Source organism: Lichenostomus cassidix, unplaced genomic scaffold (assembly GCF_008360975.1).
Source record: "Lichenostomus cassidix isolate B80296 unplaced genomic scaffold, HeHo_3.0 HiC_scaffold_707, whole genome shotgun sequence".
Classification (NCBI taxonomy): Eukaryota; Metazoa; Chordata; class Aves; order Passeriformes; family Meliphagidae; genus Lichenostomus; species Lichenostomus cassidix.
In genome coordinates this window covers 201,680-219,992 of record NW_028147326.1, presented here as the reverse complement: position 1 = coordinate 219,992, position 18,313 = coordinate 201,680, and the positions used below count along the sequence as shown (strand labels likewise).

At 46.0% G+C, this 18,313-nt stretch overlaps 1 protein-coding gene and 2 long non-coding RNA genes across 3 annotated transcripts; 2 read left to right on the top strand and 1 right to left on the bottom strand.

Moving 5' to 3' along the window:
* The first annotated feature begins 1,013 nt into the window (after positions 1-1,013).
* On the top strand, positions 1,014-3,005 carry LOC146423419 (homeobox protein Nkx-3.1-like). The gene is made up of 2 exons (XM_085044792.1): positions 1,014-1,281; positions 2,268-3,005. The coding sequence occupies exons 1-2, from the start codon at positions 1,023-1,025 to the stop codon at positions 2,666-2,668; spliced, it is 660 nt and encodes a 219-aa protein (XP_084900918.1). The 5' UTR covers positions 1,014-1,022; the 3' UTR covers positions 2,669-3,005.
* Positions 3,006-14,484: 11,479 nt separating this feature from the next.
* LOC146423418 (uncharacterized) lies at positions 14,485-17,305 on the bottom strand. Its single transcript, XR_014847554.1, has 2 exons — positions 15,970-17,305; positions 14,485-15,926 (listed from the first exon to the last, which is right to left on the bottom strand). It is a non-coding gene; the product is annotated as an uncharacterized LOC146423418 (long non-coding RNA).
* Positions 17,306-17,923: 618 nt separating this feature from the next.
* Positions 17,924-18,222, top strand: LOC146423417 (uncharacterized). The gene is made up of 2 exons (XR_014847555.1): positions 17,924-17,995; positions 18,162-18,222. It is a non-coding gene; the product is annotated as an uncharacterized LOC146423417 (long non-coding RNA).
* Positions 18,223-18,313: the final 91 nt, after the last annotated feature.

Here is an 18,313-nt window from a genome sequence, read left to right as displayed (position 1 = left end):
ACCCTCAAAATAAATTGAAATCCACCACCCAACCCTTTTATTTCTTCACTTTTCCCCCTGAAAAGCAGCTTTTTCCCCACAGAAATCATTCCCACGATGGGGAGGCAGCAGAGCTGAGGTTGGGGTGATGATGCAGAACATCCTGCAAGGATGCTGCTCCCCAAAAACCCCACTCTGGGTGCATTTGGACCCCAAAATTCGCGTATTTCTCTTCATCGTGAGAGCTCGGGGGTGGGTTTGTGAGCTCGGGAGGAGCTGAGGGGTGGCTGTGACCCCACAGATCAATGGGGTAAGGTGGCTGTGACCCCACAGATCTATGGGGAATTGCAGCTGTGACCCCACAAACCCACGGGTAGAGCGGCTGTGACCCCACAAATTAATGGGGAAGGGGACTTCGACCCCACAAACCCATGGGGAATTGCAGCTGTGACCCCAAAAATCAATGGGTAGAGCGGCTGTGACCCCACAAACCCACGGGGAACGGGACTTTGACCCCACAAATCAATGGGGTAAGGTGGCTGTGACCCCACAAACCCACGGGTAGGGCGGCTGTGACCCTACAAACCACGGGTGGAGAGGCTGTGACCCCACAAACTCACGGAAAGGGGATTTTGACCCCACAAATCAACGGGTAGGGCGGCTGTGACCCCGCAAATCTATGGGGAATTGCAGCTGTGACCCCACAGATCAATGGGGAAGGGGACTGTGACCCCCAAAAGGAGAGGCGCCCCGAGCAGGAGGCAGCAGGCAGCAGCCCGACCCGCCGCAGGGCGTTCACTGCCGCCGCTCTCCAATCAGCCCCGGGAGGTTTGGCTGCCGCCGCCATAAATAAATAAAACCATCCCCGCGGGGCCGGGCGGGCTGGGCAGCAGCCAGGAGGAGCTCCGGGAAGGGCAGAGCTCGGCAGAGCCCCCCAGAGCCTCCCAGAGCCCCCCAACATGAGCGCAGAGCCCCCCAGCAGGAGCGCAGAGCCCCCCAGCATGAGCGCAGAGCCCCCCAGCAGGAGCGCAGAGCCCCCCAGCATGAGCGCAGCCCCCCGGAACGCCCCGCAGCCCCGCGCCGGCTGCTCCCGGCCCCGCGCGTCCTTCCTCATCCAGGACATCCTGAGAGATGGGGCAGAGCCGGCCGGGGACACCGGCGACACCGGGGACACCGGGAGAGAGGAGCAGAGCCGGGAGGGGACAGGCGACAGCCCGGCACGGGGACAGGGACAGCCCCAGCCGGGTCACCGTGGCGCGGCGGTGACACGAGCGGAGGGGACAGCGCGGGAGGGGGACACAGGTAATGGGGGAGCGCTGGGCGGGGAGGGGAGAGGGGATGGCTGGGGTGGGTGGGGAATGGGTCGGGAATGGATCAGGGAATGGATCGGGAATGGATCAGGAATTGATTGGGAATTGATCAGAGAATGGATCAGGAATGTCTATGCTTGGATCAGGGAATGGATCAGGAATTGATTTGGAATGGATCAGGGATGGGTCAGGAATGTCTGTGCTTGGATCAGGATATGGATCTGGAATTGATTGGGAATTGATCAGAGAATGGATCAGGAATGGATCAGGAATGTCTGGTTTTGGATCAGGAAATGGATCAGGAATTGATCAGAGAATGGATCAGGAATGGATCGGGAATGTCTATGCTTGGATCACAGACGGGATCAGGAATGTCTGAGCGTGGGTCAGGGAATGGATAAGGAATTGATTGGGAATTGATCGGGAAAGTCTGTGCTTGAGTCAGGGAATGGATCAGGAATGGATCAGGAATATCTGCTTTTGGATCAGGGAATGGATCAGGAATGTCTGATTTTGGATCAGGGAATGGATCAGGAATGATCCCTATCCCTCTCCCTGTCCCTATCCCACTCCCTGTCCCTGTCCCTATCCCTGTCCCTGTCCCTATCCCTATCCCTATCCCTCTCCCTTCCTCGACTCTCCGTTCCTATGGAATTCAGGAGGATACAAATCCAAAGCTGAGATTTAGGAAGGCAAAACTCCCTCACTCGACTTTCACACCATTACATTAAAACATTCCCAAGAAAATACTAATTTTTTCCTCTCTGCAAGAATGAAAATCAAGTGATTTTAGCCATTTCCAAGAGGGATTTCTTTCCCAAATGGGGATTTCTTTCCCAAATGGGCATTTTTTTTCCGAGCGGGATTTTTTACCAAATAGCGATTTTTTTTTTCCAGTGGGATTTTTTCCCCCAGTGGGATTTTTTTCCAAACGGCGATTTTCCCCAAGCAATTCACCCTCATTTTTTCCCTCCCCAGACACCCCGGCGGAGCCTTTCCTGCCCGACTGCTCCCACCCCATCCACCCCAGCACCCCTCGCCCTCCCCGGCAGGGCAAACGCTCCCGAGCCGCCTTTTCGCACAGCCAGGTGATCGAACTGGAGCGCAAATTCAGCCACCAGAAATACCTGTCGGCGCCCGAAAGAGCTCACCTGGCGCGGCACCTGCAGCTCACCGAGACCCAGGTGAAGATCTGGTTCCAGAACAGGAGGTACAAGACCAAGAGGAAACAGCTCGGCGCCGGGATGAGCCGCTTGGACTCGAGCGGGAGAGGCAGGGAAGCGGCGGAATTCCCGGGAATGGCGCTGCTGGCGCTGCGGGCAGCCTGGCCTTACCTGCCCTGCGTCTGCTGTGCCAGCGGCTGGAGCCCCTCCTGGTAGAAACTGCTTTTTTGGAGGGGGAAAATGTCATTTTTTGCCTTAAATTCAGGTGGGGAGGGGTTTGTAGTAGTGGCAGCTCAAAGCTATCTCGTCGCTATCACTAAAATCACCAAAAGAAAGCCAAAATGTTAATAGCAGCGCTCTGGGAATTCCCATTTTCATCTCTGGGATGCTCAAATCCAGGTGGGATAAGGTTTGGAGCTCAGGGCAGCCTGGCCTTACCTGCCCTACGTCTGCTGTGGCAGCGGCTGGAGCCCCTCCTGGTAGAAACTGGGGTTTTTTGGGTGGAAAATGTCTTTTTTTGCCGTAAATTTAGATGGGGAGGAGTTTGTAGTAGTGGCAGCTCGAAGTTCTCTCATTGCTGACACTAAAATAACCCAAAAAAGGGACAAAATGTTAATAGCAGTGCTTTGGGGATTCCCACTTTCATCCCTGGAATGTCCAAATCCAGGCTGGATGGGGTTTGGAGGTGAAGGCATCCCACCTTACCTGCCCTGCATCTGCTGTGTCAAAGGCTGGAGCCCCTCCTGGTAGAAACTGCTTTTTTGGAGGGGGAAAATGTCATTTTTTGCCTTAAATTCAGGTGGGGAGGGGTTTGTAGTAGAGGCAGTGTAAAATTCTCTCGTTGCTGACACTAAAATAAGCAAATGAAAGCCCAAAATGTTAATAGCAGTGCTCTGGGGATTCTCACTTTCATCCCTGGAATGTCCAAATCCAGGCTGGATGGGGTTTGGAGCTCAGGGCAGCCTGGCCTTACCTGCCCTGCGTCTGCTGTGGCAGCGGCTGGAGCCCCTCCTGGTAGAAACTGGGGTTTTTGGGGTGGAAAATGTCTTTTGTTGCCGTAAATTCAGGTGGGGAGGAGTTTGTAGTAGTGGCAGCTCGAAGTTCTCTCATTGCTGACACTAAAATAAGCAAATGAAAGCCCAAAATGTTAATAGCAGTGCTCTGGGAATTCCCATTTTCATCCCTGGAATGTCCAAATCCAGGCTGGATGAGGTTTGGAGCTCAGGGCAGTCTGGCCTTACCTGCCCTGCGTCTGCTGTGGCAGCGGCTGGAGCCCCTCCTGGTAGAAACTGGGGGTTTTTGGGTGGAAAATGTCATTTTTTGCCTTAAATTCAGATTGCGGGGATTGTAGTAGTGGCAGTGTAAAATTCTCTCATTGCTGACACTAAAATAAGCAAATGAAAGCCCAAAATGTTAATAGCAGTGCGCTGGAATGTCCAAATCCAGGCTGGATGGGGTTTGGAGCTGCGGGCAGCTGGCTTACTGCCTGGTCTGCTGTGGGGGCTGGAGCCCCTCCTGGTAGAAACTGGGGTTTTTGGGTGGACAATGTCTTTTGTTGCCGTAAATTCAGGTGGGGAGGAGTTTGTAGTAGTGGCAGCTCGAAGTTCTCTCATTGCTGACACTAAAATAACCCAAAAAAAACCCCAAAATGTTAATAGCAGTGCTTTGGGGATTCTCACTTTCATCCCTGGAATGTCCAAATCCAGGCTGGATGAGGTTTGGAGCTCAGGGAACCTCGCCCTACCTGCCCTGCCTCTGCTATGTCAAAGGCTGGAGCCCCTCCTGGTAGAAACTGCTTTTTTGGGGGTGGAAAATGTCTTTCTTGCCTTAAATTCAAGTGGGGAGGAGTTTGTAGCAGTGGCAGCTCGAAGTTCTCTCATTGCTAACACTGAAATAACCCAAAAAAGGGACAAAATGTTAATAGCAGTGCTCTGGGAATTCCCACTTTCATCCCTGGAATGTCCAAATCCAGGCTGGATGGGGTTTGGAGCTCAGAGCACTCTTGTCTGGCTGCAGCCCTTCCTGGTAAAAACTGCTTTTTTAGGTGAAAAATATCTTTTTCCCCCTTAAATTCAGGTGGGCAGGGATTGCCAGCAGTGGCAGCTCAAAGCTCTCTCCTCACTAACACTGAAATAACCACAGAAAAATCCCAAAAATTCAATAGCACTTCATTCAGTGTGTTTGATCGCTTTGGGAATTCCCAGAAGATCCCTGGAATGTCCAAATCCGGGTTGGATTGGACTCAGAGCCGAGGGGAACTGGCACTGCTGAGTTTTTGGAGCCCCTCCTGGTAAAAACTGCTTTTTCCCCCCCGAATTTGGGGTATTTTATGCTCTTCCTAGAGCCCATCAGGGGGGAGACACCTGCAGCACAAACACCCAAATAACCCAGAAAAAAATCCCTAAAAATATCAATAACCCTCAATTCCGTGTTTTCTCCCAATTCTCGGGAATCCCCCGAGTTCTCCCATCCCTGGAAATGCCCAAATCCAGTTGTTTTTTCCCCGCAGGGAGCAGCAGGAGCCAAGGCAGCCTGGGGACAATGGGCAATGACAGACGAGCTTTGCATATCCGGGTGTTGCATTTCCACCTTTCAAAAAAACCAACAGCTCGCAGGGTTTGGCTCTGCAGGTGGAATTTGGGGGTTTTATCCACCTCGAAGGGCTTTCCCGGCCGAAATCATCCCAGAATTCCCAATTCCCATTTTTGGGATATCAGGATAATCCCAAAAATGTCATTTTTTAGGGGAAAAAAACTCCCATTTGCACTTGCAGAAGAGCAATATTTATTTTCTTTTTTAGCTAATCACGCTTAAAGCTCGAGGTGTCGCCAATTCCAGGGGAAAATGTGGGAATAAAGGAGATTTCCAAGGGAGGAAATGCATTTTTTTCAGCTGGAGAAACTCTGCCGGAGCAGATTTGATCTCCTGGAATTAAAATCCACGGGAATTCCTTCCCTGGGAGATTCCAGAATTATCCCTCTGGCTCTGCTCTTCAAATTAAAAATAAAAATGGAGGGAATTAGCAGGGAGGGAATTCAATCCAAATAATCAAATAATGGGAATAAACCACCAGGATTTTCCCCTTTTCCACAGGATTTTTTGGGATCTCTTTCACCTCCCCAAATCCTGACAACTCCCAGGCAGAGAGAGAGCAAAATCCAAAATTCCAGAGGCAAAATTCCAGGGGAAGGGAGGGCAGGCAGAGGAGAACACTCCAACTGAGAGCCTTTGCAGCAATTATTAATTTTTTCTCTTTTTATCAGAACTCCTCTCCACTTGAAGGCCAAATTTCAGAATTGTCTCAAAGTAACTTTTGCTATCTGCAGCTGACATTTCCCTCCTTTTATTCCTTTTATTATTATTTTTATTCTTTCATTCCCCATCCCGAATTCCAGGATACTCCCATCCCCATCCGCTGCTGCAAAATGTTTCCAACCCAACTCCTTATCCACTTTGGGACAACAAAATCCTCTTTATTCACCTCCAAGTCGATTCCCAGCTGGGAGTGAACTCCCTGCAGGAGCTGCTGCCCAAATCCCACGGAATTCCCAGCTGGAATTGGGGCAGAAATGGGAAATTTGCACTGAAAACGATGGGAAAGAGTTCAGCTCGTCCTGCTTTGCACAGGGAGGGATGTGGCACTGGGAAAGGCTGGGAAAATGGGAATTAAATCCGAATTTAAAGTGAGATCTGACCTGGAAATTGAATCTGAACTAAAAATTCAATCTGAATTGGAAAATGAGGGCTAAGCTGGAAATTAAACTGGGAATTAAATCTGAACTGGGAATTAAATCTGAACTGGAAATTAAATGTAAATTTAAAATGTGATCTAATCTGGAAATTGAATCTGAACTAAAAATTCAATCTGAGTTGGAAAATGAGAGCTAAGCTGGAAATTAAACTGGGAATTAAATCTGAACTGGGAATTAAATGGAAATTTAAAATGTGATCTAACCTGGAAATTAGGTCTAACTTGGAAGTTAGACCTGAAGTGAAAAAAAATAGATATAATCTGGAAATGAAATCTGAACTTAAAATGAGATCTAACCTGGAAATTAAATCTAAATTAAAAATTAAATCTGGATTGAAAATGAGAACTAAAACTTAGATCTAAATTAAAAATGAGCTCTGAACTGAAAAGGAGATCTAACCTAGAAATTAGATCTAAACTGAAAATTAAACCTAAATTCAAACTGAGAACTGAACTGAAAATCAGATCTAAATGGAAAATTAGATCTAAACTGAATTTCTCAGATGCTTCTTTGGGAAAATATTGCTGATATTTTTTTCCCTGCTGGGCTTTTCCAACCCCAAATCTCCTCCCTGTGCTCCAAATCCCTCCAGCTCCCCCGACTGGGCAGAGTTGTGTTTCTCTCCCTATTTTTGGGTTGATTTAATCCTCTGGAATTCCTGTCTGTGATCCTCTGGAATAAAGGCTGCAGGAGCTTTGCCAAGAACGAGCTGATTCTGTGGGGTTTTGTCCCGGATTTGGGGTTTTTATCCCGGATTTGGGGTTTTTATCCCAGATTTGGGGTTTTTATCCCGGATTTGGGGTTTTTTCTCATCCCTCTTCCTGCTGGGAGCGATCCCGAGTGACCAACTGGGTGAAAATCAAGGGAAAAGGGGTGAAAATCGAGGGGGTGTGGTGTGGTGGTGTGTAAGGAAAATGAATGAGAATCAAGGAAAAGGGACACAGTTCTGGGAAAGGGATTTTTTTCCTGGGAAAGGGATCCTGGGAAAGGGATTTTGTCCTTGGAAAGGGATTTTGTTCTGGGAAAGGGATAAGTCCTGGGAAAGGGATCGTGGGAAAGAGATCCTGGGAAAGGGATTTTGTCCTGGGAAAGGGACACTGTCTTGGGAAAGGGACACACACCCGGGAAAGGGATTTTTTTTTTTCCTGGGAAAGAGATCCTGGGAAAGGAATCCTGTCCTTGGAAATGGACTTTGTTCTGGGAAAGGGATACAGACCTGGGAAAGGAATCCTGGGAAAGGGGTAAGTCTTGGGAAAAGGACACAGTGCTGGGAAAAGGATCTTGTCCTCAGAAAAGGATCCAGGGAAAGGGATCTTGTTCTGGGAAAAGGACACAGTGCTGGGAAAGGGATCCTGGGAAAGGGACACAGTCCTGGGAAGGGGATACAGATCTGGTGAAGGAATACAGTTCTGGGAAAAGAATTTTGTCCTGGGAAAGGGATCCTGGGAAAGGGATCATGTCTTGGGAAAGGGACACAGTTCTGGGAAAAGAATCCTGGGAAAAGGACACAGTTCTGGGAAAGGGATTTTGTCCTGGGAAAGGGATGCTGGGAAAGGGATTCTGTTCTGGGAAAGGGATACAGACCTGGTGAAGGAATACAGTTTTGGGAAAGGGATTTTGTCCTGGGAAAGGGACAGAGTCCTGGGAAAGAGATCCTGGGAAAGGGATCCTGTCCCAGGAAAGGAGCACTGTTCTGGGAAAAGTATCCTGGAAATGGGATTTTTGTTCTGGGAAAGGGATCCTGTCCTTGGAAAGGGATTTTGTTCTGGGAAAGGGATACAGACCTGGGAAAGGGACACAGTTCTGGGGAAGGGATCTTGTCCTGGGAAAGAGATCCTGGGAAAGGAATTCGGTCCTGGGAAAGGGACACTGTTCTGGGAAAGGGATAAATCCTGGGAAAGGGATACAGACCTGGGAAAGAGATCCTGGAAAAGGGATAAGTCCTGCGAAAGAGATCCTGGGAAAGGGATTTTGTCCTGGGAAAGGGACACAGTTCTGGGAAAGGGATTTTGTCCTGGGGAAGAGATCCTGGGAAAGGGACACGGACCTGGGAAAGAGATCGTGGGAAAATTATTCTGATCTGGGAAAGGGATACAGTTCTGGGAAAGGGATCTTGTCCTGGGAAAGGGATTTTTTTCTGGAAAAGGGACACAGCCCAGGGAAAGGGATCCTGTCTTGGGAAAGGGACACAGTCCTGGGAATGGGACACAGACCTGGGAAAGAGATTTTGTCCTGGGAAAGAGATCCTGGGAAAGGGATCTCTCCTGGGAAAGGGACACAGCCCAGGGAAAGGGACACTGTCCTGGGAAAAGGATCTTGTCTTGGGAAAGTGACACTGTCCCGGGACAGGGACACAGTTCTGGGAAAGTGACACAGTCCCGGGCAGGCTCCCTGTCCCGCCGAGCCGCAGGTGACAAAATCCCGGATCCGAAATCCCTGGAAAATCCTCCCGCGGTACTTTTCCACCCTCCATCCCGGAGAGCCGCGGGGGACCAGAGGGATTAGGGAAATCAATCCCTGAGCAAACAGAACCCGAATTCAGCAGGGCTGGCTGCCGGCACTGCCTGGATCCATAAATCATCGGGAAAACCTTCCAGAAACTCCAGATGTGCCCCGGGAATGCCGCCAGATGTTGGCCCGCGGCAGGGAGAACATCTGGAATGGGAATCCTCCACCGGATTCCAAGCTGGAGCATGGCTGGGATGAGCGGTGGGAAGCAGGGAGTTTTTCCCCAGTTTTTTTTCCAGGAGTTTTTCCCCAAAATTTGGGGGTTTTGGGCGGAAATCTGCGCAGTGCCACAGGCGGCAGCAACATTGGGCAAAAATCCTGGGAAAAACCCCAAATTCCATAAAAAAGAGGGAATGGAGGTAACCTGGAATTTGGCAAAAATCCTGGGAAAAACCCCAATTTCCATAAAAAACTGGGAATGGAGATCACCTGCAAGTTGTCATTGGCTGATCCTCGAGAATTCCCAAATTTCAATTAAAAAAAAAAAAAAAACCCACCAGAGGGTCTCTGAGAATTCCCTGAGAATTCCCAAAAATAGGATATTTTGGGGGAAATGAGCACCAAATCCAGGAGGATTTTGGGATTTTTCCATCCCAGTTCCAGGGGGAGTTGGTCAAGTTCAACCCAAAATCCAGGAGAAAAAATTCCAGGAATTAACCCAAAGTCACAGCAAATCCCAAAGCACAGGGGGAGTGGAAATATTGGGGATTTTCACAGGAATTACTGGGAAAAGGAGGATTTTAGGGCCAAAATCTTGGGAATTTTTCACAGGAATTATTGAGAAAATTAGGATTTTAGGGCCAAAATCCTGGGAATTTTTCACACCAATTTACTGAGAAAAGGAAGATTTTGGGCCAAAATCTTGGGAATTTTTCACACGGATTTACTGAGAAAAAGAGAATTTTTGGGCCAAAATCCTGGGAATTTTTCACACGAATTATTTACTGAGAAAATTAGGATTTTAGGGCCAAAATCCTGGGAATTTTTCACAGGAATTTAGTGAGAAAATGAGGAATTTTGGGGCCAAAATCCTGGGAATTTTTCACAGGAATTTAGTGAGAAAAGGAGGATTTTTTGGCCAAAATCCTGGGAATTTTTCACAGGAATTTAGTGAGAAAATGAGGAATTTTGGGGCCAAAATCCTGGGAATTTTTCACATGAATTCACTGGGAAAAGGAGGATTTTTGGGCCAAAATTCTGGGATTTTTTTCACAGGAATTATTGAGAAAAGGAGGATTTTTGGGCCAAAATCCTGGGAATTTTTCACAGGAATTTACTGAGAAAAAGAGAATTTTAGGTCCAAAATCCTGGGAAGTTTTCACATGAATTTACTGGGAAAAGGAGGATTTTTTGGGCCAAAATCCTGGGAAGTTTTCACACGAATTATTGAGAAAATGAGAATTTTAGGGCCAAAATCTTGGGAATTTTTTCACAGGAATTACTGAGAACAGGAGAACTTTTGGGCCAAAATCCTGGAATTTTTCACAGGAATTATTGAGAAAATGAGGAATTTTGGGCCAAAATCTTGTGATTTTTTCACATAAATTACTGAGAAAAGGAGGATTTTTTGGGCCAAAATTCTGGGAATTTTTTCCCAGGAATTTACTGAGAAAAGGAGGATATTTGGGGCCAAAATCCTGGGAATTTTTCACACCAATTTCCTGAGAAAAGGAGGATTTTGGGGCCAAAATCCTGGGAATTTTTCACAGGAATTTACTGAGAAAAAGAGAATTTTTGGGCCAAAATCCTGGGAATTTTTCACACGAATTATTTACTGAGAAAATTAGGATTTTAGGTCCAAAATCCTGGGAATTTTTCACACGAATTTACTGAGAAAAAGAGAATTTTTGAGCCAAAATCCTGGGAATTTTTCACAGGAATTGCCTCACCCTGAAACTCCTTATAAAGTCACCCAGAACTCCAAAAATCTCAATTTTTCACATCATTTTCCCCACCCCGCTTTCCCCCATTCCCACCGAATTATTTCGGGAAAAAATCCATTATTTCCTCTCCTCCCTCCCAGATTTTCTCCGGAATTTTTTTCCCTCTCACCTCACCCTCCTCACCTCGATTTCAGCTGCTGAAAGGAGGAATTATTTCTCTATTTATCTCTATTTATCTCTATTTATCCATTGATTTCCCCGGGAATATCAATCCACACCTTGCTCCTGCCAGCTGCTGGAAAGCTCAATTTAAAGCAAATAAAATAATAAAAAAATGTGAATAAATAAAAAAGGTGATGGATGGATGGAGTTGGGGATTTGCAGCTCTGAGGAGGTTTTTTTTTTTGGAGGATTTCGCTTCCTGCAGCAGAGAAAAAATGGATTTTTGCTGGGAAAACCTCCGAGCTGGGAAAAAAAATCCAAGAGGAAATCCTGGGTTTTCCTCTTTCTACCCAAAAATTGAATTATTGAGATTTTTCTGTACCCAAAAATGGGATTATTTTGGGTTTTTTATACCCGAAAATTGGTATTATTGAGGTTTTTTTATACCCAAAAATGGGATTATTGAGGTTTTTCTCTTTGAACCCAAAAATGGGATTGTTGAGTTTTCTCTCTGCCCAAAAATTGGGATTATTGAGGTTTTTTTATACCCAAAAATTAGGATTTTTGAGTTTTTCTCTGCCCAAAAATGGGATTATTGAGGTTTTTCTCTACCCAAAAATTGGTATTACTAAGGTTTTTCTCTACACAAAAATGGGATTATTGAGGTTTCTCTCTACCCCAAAAAAGGGATTATTGAGGTTTTTTATACACAAAATTTTGGATTTTTGAGATTCTTCTCTACCCAAAAATGGGGATTATTGAGGTTTTTTTAATACCCAGAAATTAGGATTTTTGACTTTTTCTCTACCCAAAAATGGCATTATTGAGGTTTCTCTCTATCCAAAAATTGGGATTATTGAGGTTTTTTATACCCAAAAATTTGGATTCTTGAGGTTTTTCTCTACCTTAAAATCGGTATTATTGAGCTTTTTCTCTACCCAAAAATTAGGATTTTTGAGTTTTTCTCTACCCAAAAATTGAGATTATTGAGATTTTTCTATCTACCCAAAAATTGGTATTACTGAGGGGTTTTTATACTCAAAAATTAGGATTTTTGAGTTTTTCTCTACCCAAAAATTGAGATTATTGAGATTTTTCTCTACAAAAATTAGGATTTTTGGGTTTCTCTCTACCCAAAAATTCCTATTATTGAGATTTTTCTCTACCCAAAACTGAAATTATTGATGTTGCCAAGTCGGAAATCCAGCAGGAAGTGACTAAAAGTGGGGATAACCCTCAGGTGGGTCTGACCTGCAGAATTCCAGCATTAAAACCCCCAAAATCCACAATATTTCAGTCCAAAAATCCACCCAGGGCTTGGCTTCGCTCCAGAGCTCTTCACACCTGGCGGAAAACACTTTCAAAAGAATTCAATCCCCCGGAAAAAAATCCAAATAAATCCAAATAAACCAAAATAAATCCAAATATTTTCCCTCCCTTTGCGGGCAGCAGAAGGCGGAGGGAGGGGAAGGAGTGGCCGGAAGGACTTTCTCTCCTCGAGAGCTCCAAAATCAACAGGAAAAGGGGAGAAGGAGAAAGGGAAATGTTTGTTTTCGGCTTCATTAGCTCTGAAAGGAGAGGAGGTGTTGGGAGAGAAAATGGGATTGTTGTGGCTGCGGAGAGCAAACAGGGAGATCCTGGATGGAGCGAGGGGCAGAGGGTGGGAGTGGTGTGGCTGGAGGGGCAGAGGGTGGGAGAGGGGAAATGTGCCCGAAAGTGTCCCCAAAATGTCCCCAAAAATGTCCCGAAAATGCCCCGAAGATGTCCCCAAAATGTCCTGAAAATGTCCTGAAATTGTCCCGAAATTGTCCTGAAATTTTCCCCGAAAATGTCCCCGAAAATGTCTTGTAATTGTGCCGAAAATGTCCTGAATTTGTCCCCAAAAATGTCCCGAAGATGTCTTTAGAATGTCCCTAAAGTGTCCCCGAAAATGTCCCCAAAATGCCCCGAAGATGTCACAAAAATGTCCCGAAAATATCCCCGAAATTGTCCCCGAAAATGCCCCCAAAATGTCCCCGAAAATGTCCCCAAAAATGTCCCAAAATGTCCCAAAAAATGCCCCTAAAATGTCCCAAAAATGTCCTTAAAATGTCCTCGAAAATATCCCGAAAATGTCCCGAAAATGTCCCAAAAACGTCCCCGAACATGTCCCCCAAAATGTCCCAAAAATGCCCCAAAACAATCCTCATCCCGCGGATTTGGGAATTCGCTGCCAGCAGAGCTCTGATCCCAAAATTCCACAGATTTGGGAATTCGCTGCCAGCAGAGCTCTGATCCCAAAATTCGGTGGATTTGGGAATTCGCTGCCAGCAGAGCTCTGATCCCAAAATTCCACAGATTTGGGAATTCGCTGCCAGCAGAGCTCTGATCCCAAAATTCCGCAGATTTGGGAATTCGCTGCCAGCAGAGCTCTGATCCCAAAATTCCGCGGATTTGGGAATTCGCTGCCAGCACAGCTCTGATCCCAAACTCTCCAGCGGCTCCTAGAGGATCCCGAGGTGGAGCTGCTGGGCTGGGAAACTCCAGCGGGAATTCCTTCTTCCCAGGAAGGTTTTCCTCCTCCCAGTAGGAATTTTCCTCCTCCCAGTAGGAATTTCCTCCTCCCAGTAGGAATTTTCCTCCTCCCAGTAGGAATTTTCTCCTCCCAGTAGGAATTTTCCTCCTCCCAGTAGGAATTTTCCTCCTTCCAGTAGGAATTTTCTCCTCCCAGAAAGATTTTTCCCTCTCCCAGCAAGGATTTTTCCTTCTCCCAGGAGGATTTTCCAGGGAGGAATTTCTTCTTCCCAGGAGGATTTTTTCCTCCTCCCAGTAGGAATTTTCTTCCTTCCAAAAAGATTTTCCTCCCTCCTGGGAAGGTTTTCTTCCTCCTCCCAAAAGGATTTTCCTCCTCCCAGAAAGATTTTTTCCCTCTCCCAGCAGAGTTTCCTTCTCCCAGTAGGAATTTTCCTCTTCCCAAGAAGAATTTCCCTCCTCCCAGGATGATTTTCCCCCTCCCAGGAGGTTTCTTCTCCTCCCAGACAGATTTTTCCTCTTCCCAAGAGGATTTTCCTCCACCCAGAAGAGTTTTCTTCCTCCTAGGAAGATTTTCCTCCTCCCAGGAAGATTTTTTCCCCTCCCAGAATTATTTTCCTCCTCCCAGTAAGATTTTCCTCCTCCCAGAAGGAATTTTTCTCCTCCCAGAATTATTTTCGTCCTCCCAGAAAGATATTTTCCTCCTCCCAGAAAGACTTCTTCCCCTTCCCAAGAGGATTTTCCTCCTCCCAGGAAGATTTTCCTCCTCCCAGAAAGATTTTTTTTCCCCCATCCCAAGAGGATTTTCCTCCTCCCAGAAGCAATTTCCTCCTCCCAGTCAGAATTTTCCTCTTCCCAGAAAGATTTTTCTCCTCCAAAAAGGATTTTCCTCCTCCTAGAAAGACTTTCCTCCTCCTAATATGGATTTTCTCCTCCCAGAATTATCTTCCTCCTTCCAGTAAGAGTTTTTTCCCCCTCCCAAAAGGGTTTTTCCCCTCCCAGTAGGATTTCCCCCTCCCAGTAGGATTTTCCTCCTCCCAGTAGGATTTTCCCTCCCAAAAAGGTTTCCCTCCTCCCCTGGGATGAGGCAAATCCCTCAGGGCTGCTCTGAGAGGCTCAGACAACCCCAAAAAGCACAATTCCCTCGGGGAGGAGCAGCACCTCCCTCCTTCCCCAGCAAAAACACAACCAGCAGCCCAAAAAGGACCAAAAAAAGAAAAATAAAATCAGGATATTTTTATTTCCTCCAGCTCCAGTGACACAACTGTAGCAGCATTTCCCACCTGAATCCTGCATTGGTCAACAGGGGAAAAAAACCACTTTTTTCCTTTTTTTTTTTCCTTTTTTAAAAATAAATTTCTTTTTTTTATTATTTTTATGAAAACGCTGCTAATGCTAACGACATTAATTGGTCTCTTTGGGATCACAGCAACCCCAAAATTCCATCTCCACGGGAATATTCCAAGCAGTTCCAGCTGTGGGATTCCCAAATCACCAGGAAAAACCCCAAACTCCGATCCCACCCAACCCAGCTGGTTGGTTTTTCCCCACTTTAAGGCACAGGGAGCCTTTGGCTCAGTGATTAATTCAATTTAAGACACAAAAAAAAGGCATCAAAAAGCTCATTTCCCACCAAAACAGAGGGATTGTTCCCACAAGGCACTCAGGAAACCCCTGGGAGGGGATTTGGTATTTTCCTCCTCCAAAAAAAAAACAGAATTCAAGGGTGAAATCTGCTTTAAAAAATAAATCCATCTGGGTGGTGGGAAAGCTCCAGGGTCAAATTCCAGCCCCAGAATTCCCAAATCACATCCTGGAGGGGATGGAACTTGAATTTGCTCATCCCAAAAATCCCTCCTGAGCCTCCAAGGAGTGGATTTTGGGGTGGAGGAGCAATTCCCAGGAGGAAATTGAACCCTGAAACTTGAATTTTCACATCCAGGCTCCCAAAAATCCCTGCTGAGCTTCCCTGGGAGCAGCAAAAGGATGGATTTTGGATTGGAATCCTCATTCCCAGGAGGAAATTGGACTCTGGAACTTAAATTTTCCCATCCAGCCTCCCAAAAATCCCTCTGGATCTCCCCAGGGAGTGGATTTTGGGTTGGAGGAGAAATTCCCAGGAGGAAATTGGACCCTGGAACTTGAATTTGCCCATCCAGGCTCCCAAAAATCCCTCCTGAGCCTCCAAGGAGTGGCTAAAGGATGGATTTTGGATTGGAATTGTCATTCCCAGGAGGAAATTGGACTCTGAAACTTGAATTTTCTCATCCAGGCTCCCAAAAATCCCTCTAGGGAATTTCTAGGTGAAAAAGGATTTCCCCAGGAGTGGCTAAAGGATAGATTTTGGGTTGGAGGAGCAATTCCCGGGACGAAATTGGACCCTGGAATGGGAATTTCCCCATCCAGGCTCCCAAAAATCCCTCCTGAGCTTCCCTGGGAGCAGCAAAAGGATGGATTTTGGGATGGAACAGATTCCCAGGAGGAAATTGGACCCTGAGATGGGAATTTTCACATCCAAAAATCCCTCTGGATCTCCCCAGGGAGTGGATTTTGGGTTGGAATAGCCATTCCAGGGGAATCCAACCTTCCCACTCAGCATCCCCAGCAGGAAAACCAAACCCAGCCAATGAGGAGCTTCTCCAGGATGATTTTTTCCCACTCCAGGATGCTTTTTCCCCATTCCAGGATGTTTTTTTCCCACACCAGGTTGGATTTTTTCCCACACCAGGATGGTTTTCCTCACTCCAGGATGGTTTTTCCCACTCCAGGATGGATTTTTCCCATTCCAGGATAATTTTTCCCACTCCAGGATGATTTTTTTCCCACTCCAGGATGATTTTCCCCACTCCAGGATGATTTTCCCCACTCCAGGATGATTTTTTCTCCCTCCTCTGCAGGGATGAGCAGCAACTTCCAGGCTGGGAGTTTCCTTTGGATCCACAGTGGGATTTTTCCAGAGGATTTTTTGCTGTTTTGGAGCTGCCAGGACCTGACCAAAGTGTAAACAGAAGCTCCAGGCACCCCAATTCCATCCAATCCCTGGAATTCCAGCTTTAGTGAGGAAAAAATGGGAATAAACCCTGGGAGGATGAAGGCTGAGCAGCTCTCAAATCCCACAGAAAATGTACCTTCAGCAACTTTGCAAAGTAGTATTTGTTAAAAATCTGCATTTTCAAGAGTTTACAAAATAGGATTCATTTTTCCCCCTGGAAGTCAGCAGGAATTTTGGGATTTTCCCCATTCCTTGGGGTTTCCAAGTACCTTTGAGGAGAATCCTAGGGAATTCTAGGGAATTCGAGCCAATCTGGCTATAAAAAAAATCAAATATTTTTTGGGTTTTCCTGAGCCAGGAGGGAAGAATTGAGCCCTTTGGAAGCAGCTTTGCACCCAGAAAAAAGCATTTAAAAACCCACACGAAATGCCTACATAGAAAAATAAAGGATAAACATTATCCAGCTATTTTATATTTACATAAAAATTCAGTTCTGTGCCAGGATATTTTGTTTCTTTGCTGTAAAAATAAAAAATAAAAACAAACAAACAAAAAAAAAAAGGGTTTAGGTTGGAAAAACCTAAACCTTCCATAAGGAGTAAACTGCACCTTCCATCTTAATTCCCAGAAAAAAATTGCAGTTTGCATTTTTCACTGCTGCAAAATAAAGTTATTAAATATATCTATATATATATATTAATATAAAAGTCTGTATAAATTCTCTTTTTTTTTGTTTTGAAGGAAGGGAAGCACTCAGTGAGCTGAGAATCCCTGGGAGGGGAGATGGGGAATCCACCAGATTGGCATTATTATTTTTTTGGGGGGGAAATTTGGGGTGAAAAAGGGTTTTCCACCAGAATTCCAGTATGGAGAGCAGAAATTCGGGATAAAAAAAGGTTTTCTACCAGAATTCCAGGGAAATTTGGGATGAAAAAGGGTTTTCCACCAGAATTCCAGGGAAATTTGGGATGAAAAAGGGTTTTCCACCAGAATTCCAGGGAAATTTGGGATGAAAAAGGGTTTTCCACCAGAATTCCAGGGAAATTTGGGATGAAAAAGGGTTCTTCACCAGAATTCCAGCAGGGAGAAGGGAATTTCTAGGTGAAAAAGGGTTCTCCACTGGAATTCCAGGGAAATTTGGGATGAAAAAGGGTTTTCCACCAGAATTCCAGCAAGGAGAGGGGAAATTCAAGGTGAAAAAGAGTTCTCCACTGGAATTCTGGCAGGTTGAGGGACATTTCTGGGTAAAAAAAGGTTCTCCACAGGAATTCCAGCAGGGGGAGCAGAAATTAGGGATGAAAAAGGGTTTTCCACAGGAATTCCAGCATGGAAAGTGGAAATTTGAGGTGAAAAAGGGTTCTCCAGCTGAATTTCAGCATGGAGAGCAGAAATTTGGGATGAAAAAGGGTTTTCCACAGGAATTCCAGCATGGGAAGTGGAAATTCTAGGTGATAAATGGTTCTCCAGCTGAATTCCAGCACTGAGAGGGGAACTTTGAAGTTAAAAATGGTTCTCCACAGGAATTCCAGCATGGAGAGGGGAATTTCTGGTTGAAAAAGGATTTTCCACAGGAATTCCAGCAGAACAAAAAGGTTATGAGGGGAACTTTGAGGTTAAAGAGTGTTCTCCACAGGAATTCCAGCACTGAGAGGGGAATTTCTAAGTGAAAAAGTGTTCTCCACAGGAATTCCAGCAGAATAAAAAGGTTATGAGGGGAACTTTGAGGTGATAAAGGGTTCTCCACAGGAATTCCATCATGTTGAGGGGAATTTTCTAGATGATAAAGGGTTCTCTACCGGAATTCCAGCACTGAGAGGGGAATTTCTAGGTGAAAAAGAGCTCTCCACAGGAATTTCAGCAGGCAGAGGGGAAGTTCTAGGTGATAAATGGTTCTCTACCAGAACTCCAGCAGAGAGAGGGGAACTTTGAGGTTAAAAAGGGTTCTCCACAGGAATTCCAACACAGAGAGGCAGCGCCAATCCACCTGGGAGGAACCACCCAGAAGGCACAGATGCACATGGAGCTTCCCCTTCCATCCACCAGCAGCCCCAGA

What these genes read in the sequence shown, in the direction of transcription:
- LOC146423419 (XM_085044792.1), top strand. Translation starts at nt 1,023, where the DNA reads ATGAGCGCAGCCCCCCGGAACGCCCCGCAGCCCCGCGCCGGCTGCTCC. An exon ending in AGCGCGGGAGGGGGACACAG is followed by an intron (nt 1,282 to 2,267) that starts GTAATGGGGGAG and finishes TTCCCTCCCCAG; the next exon opens with ACACCCCGGCGGAGCCTTTC.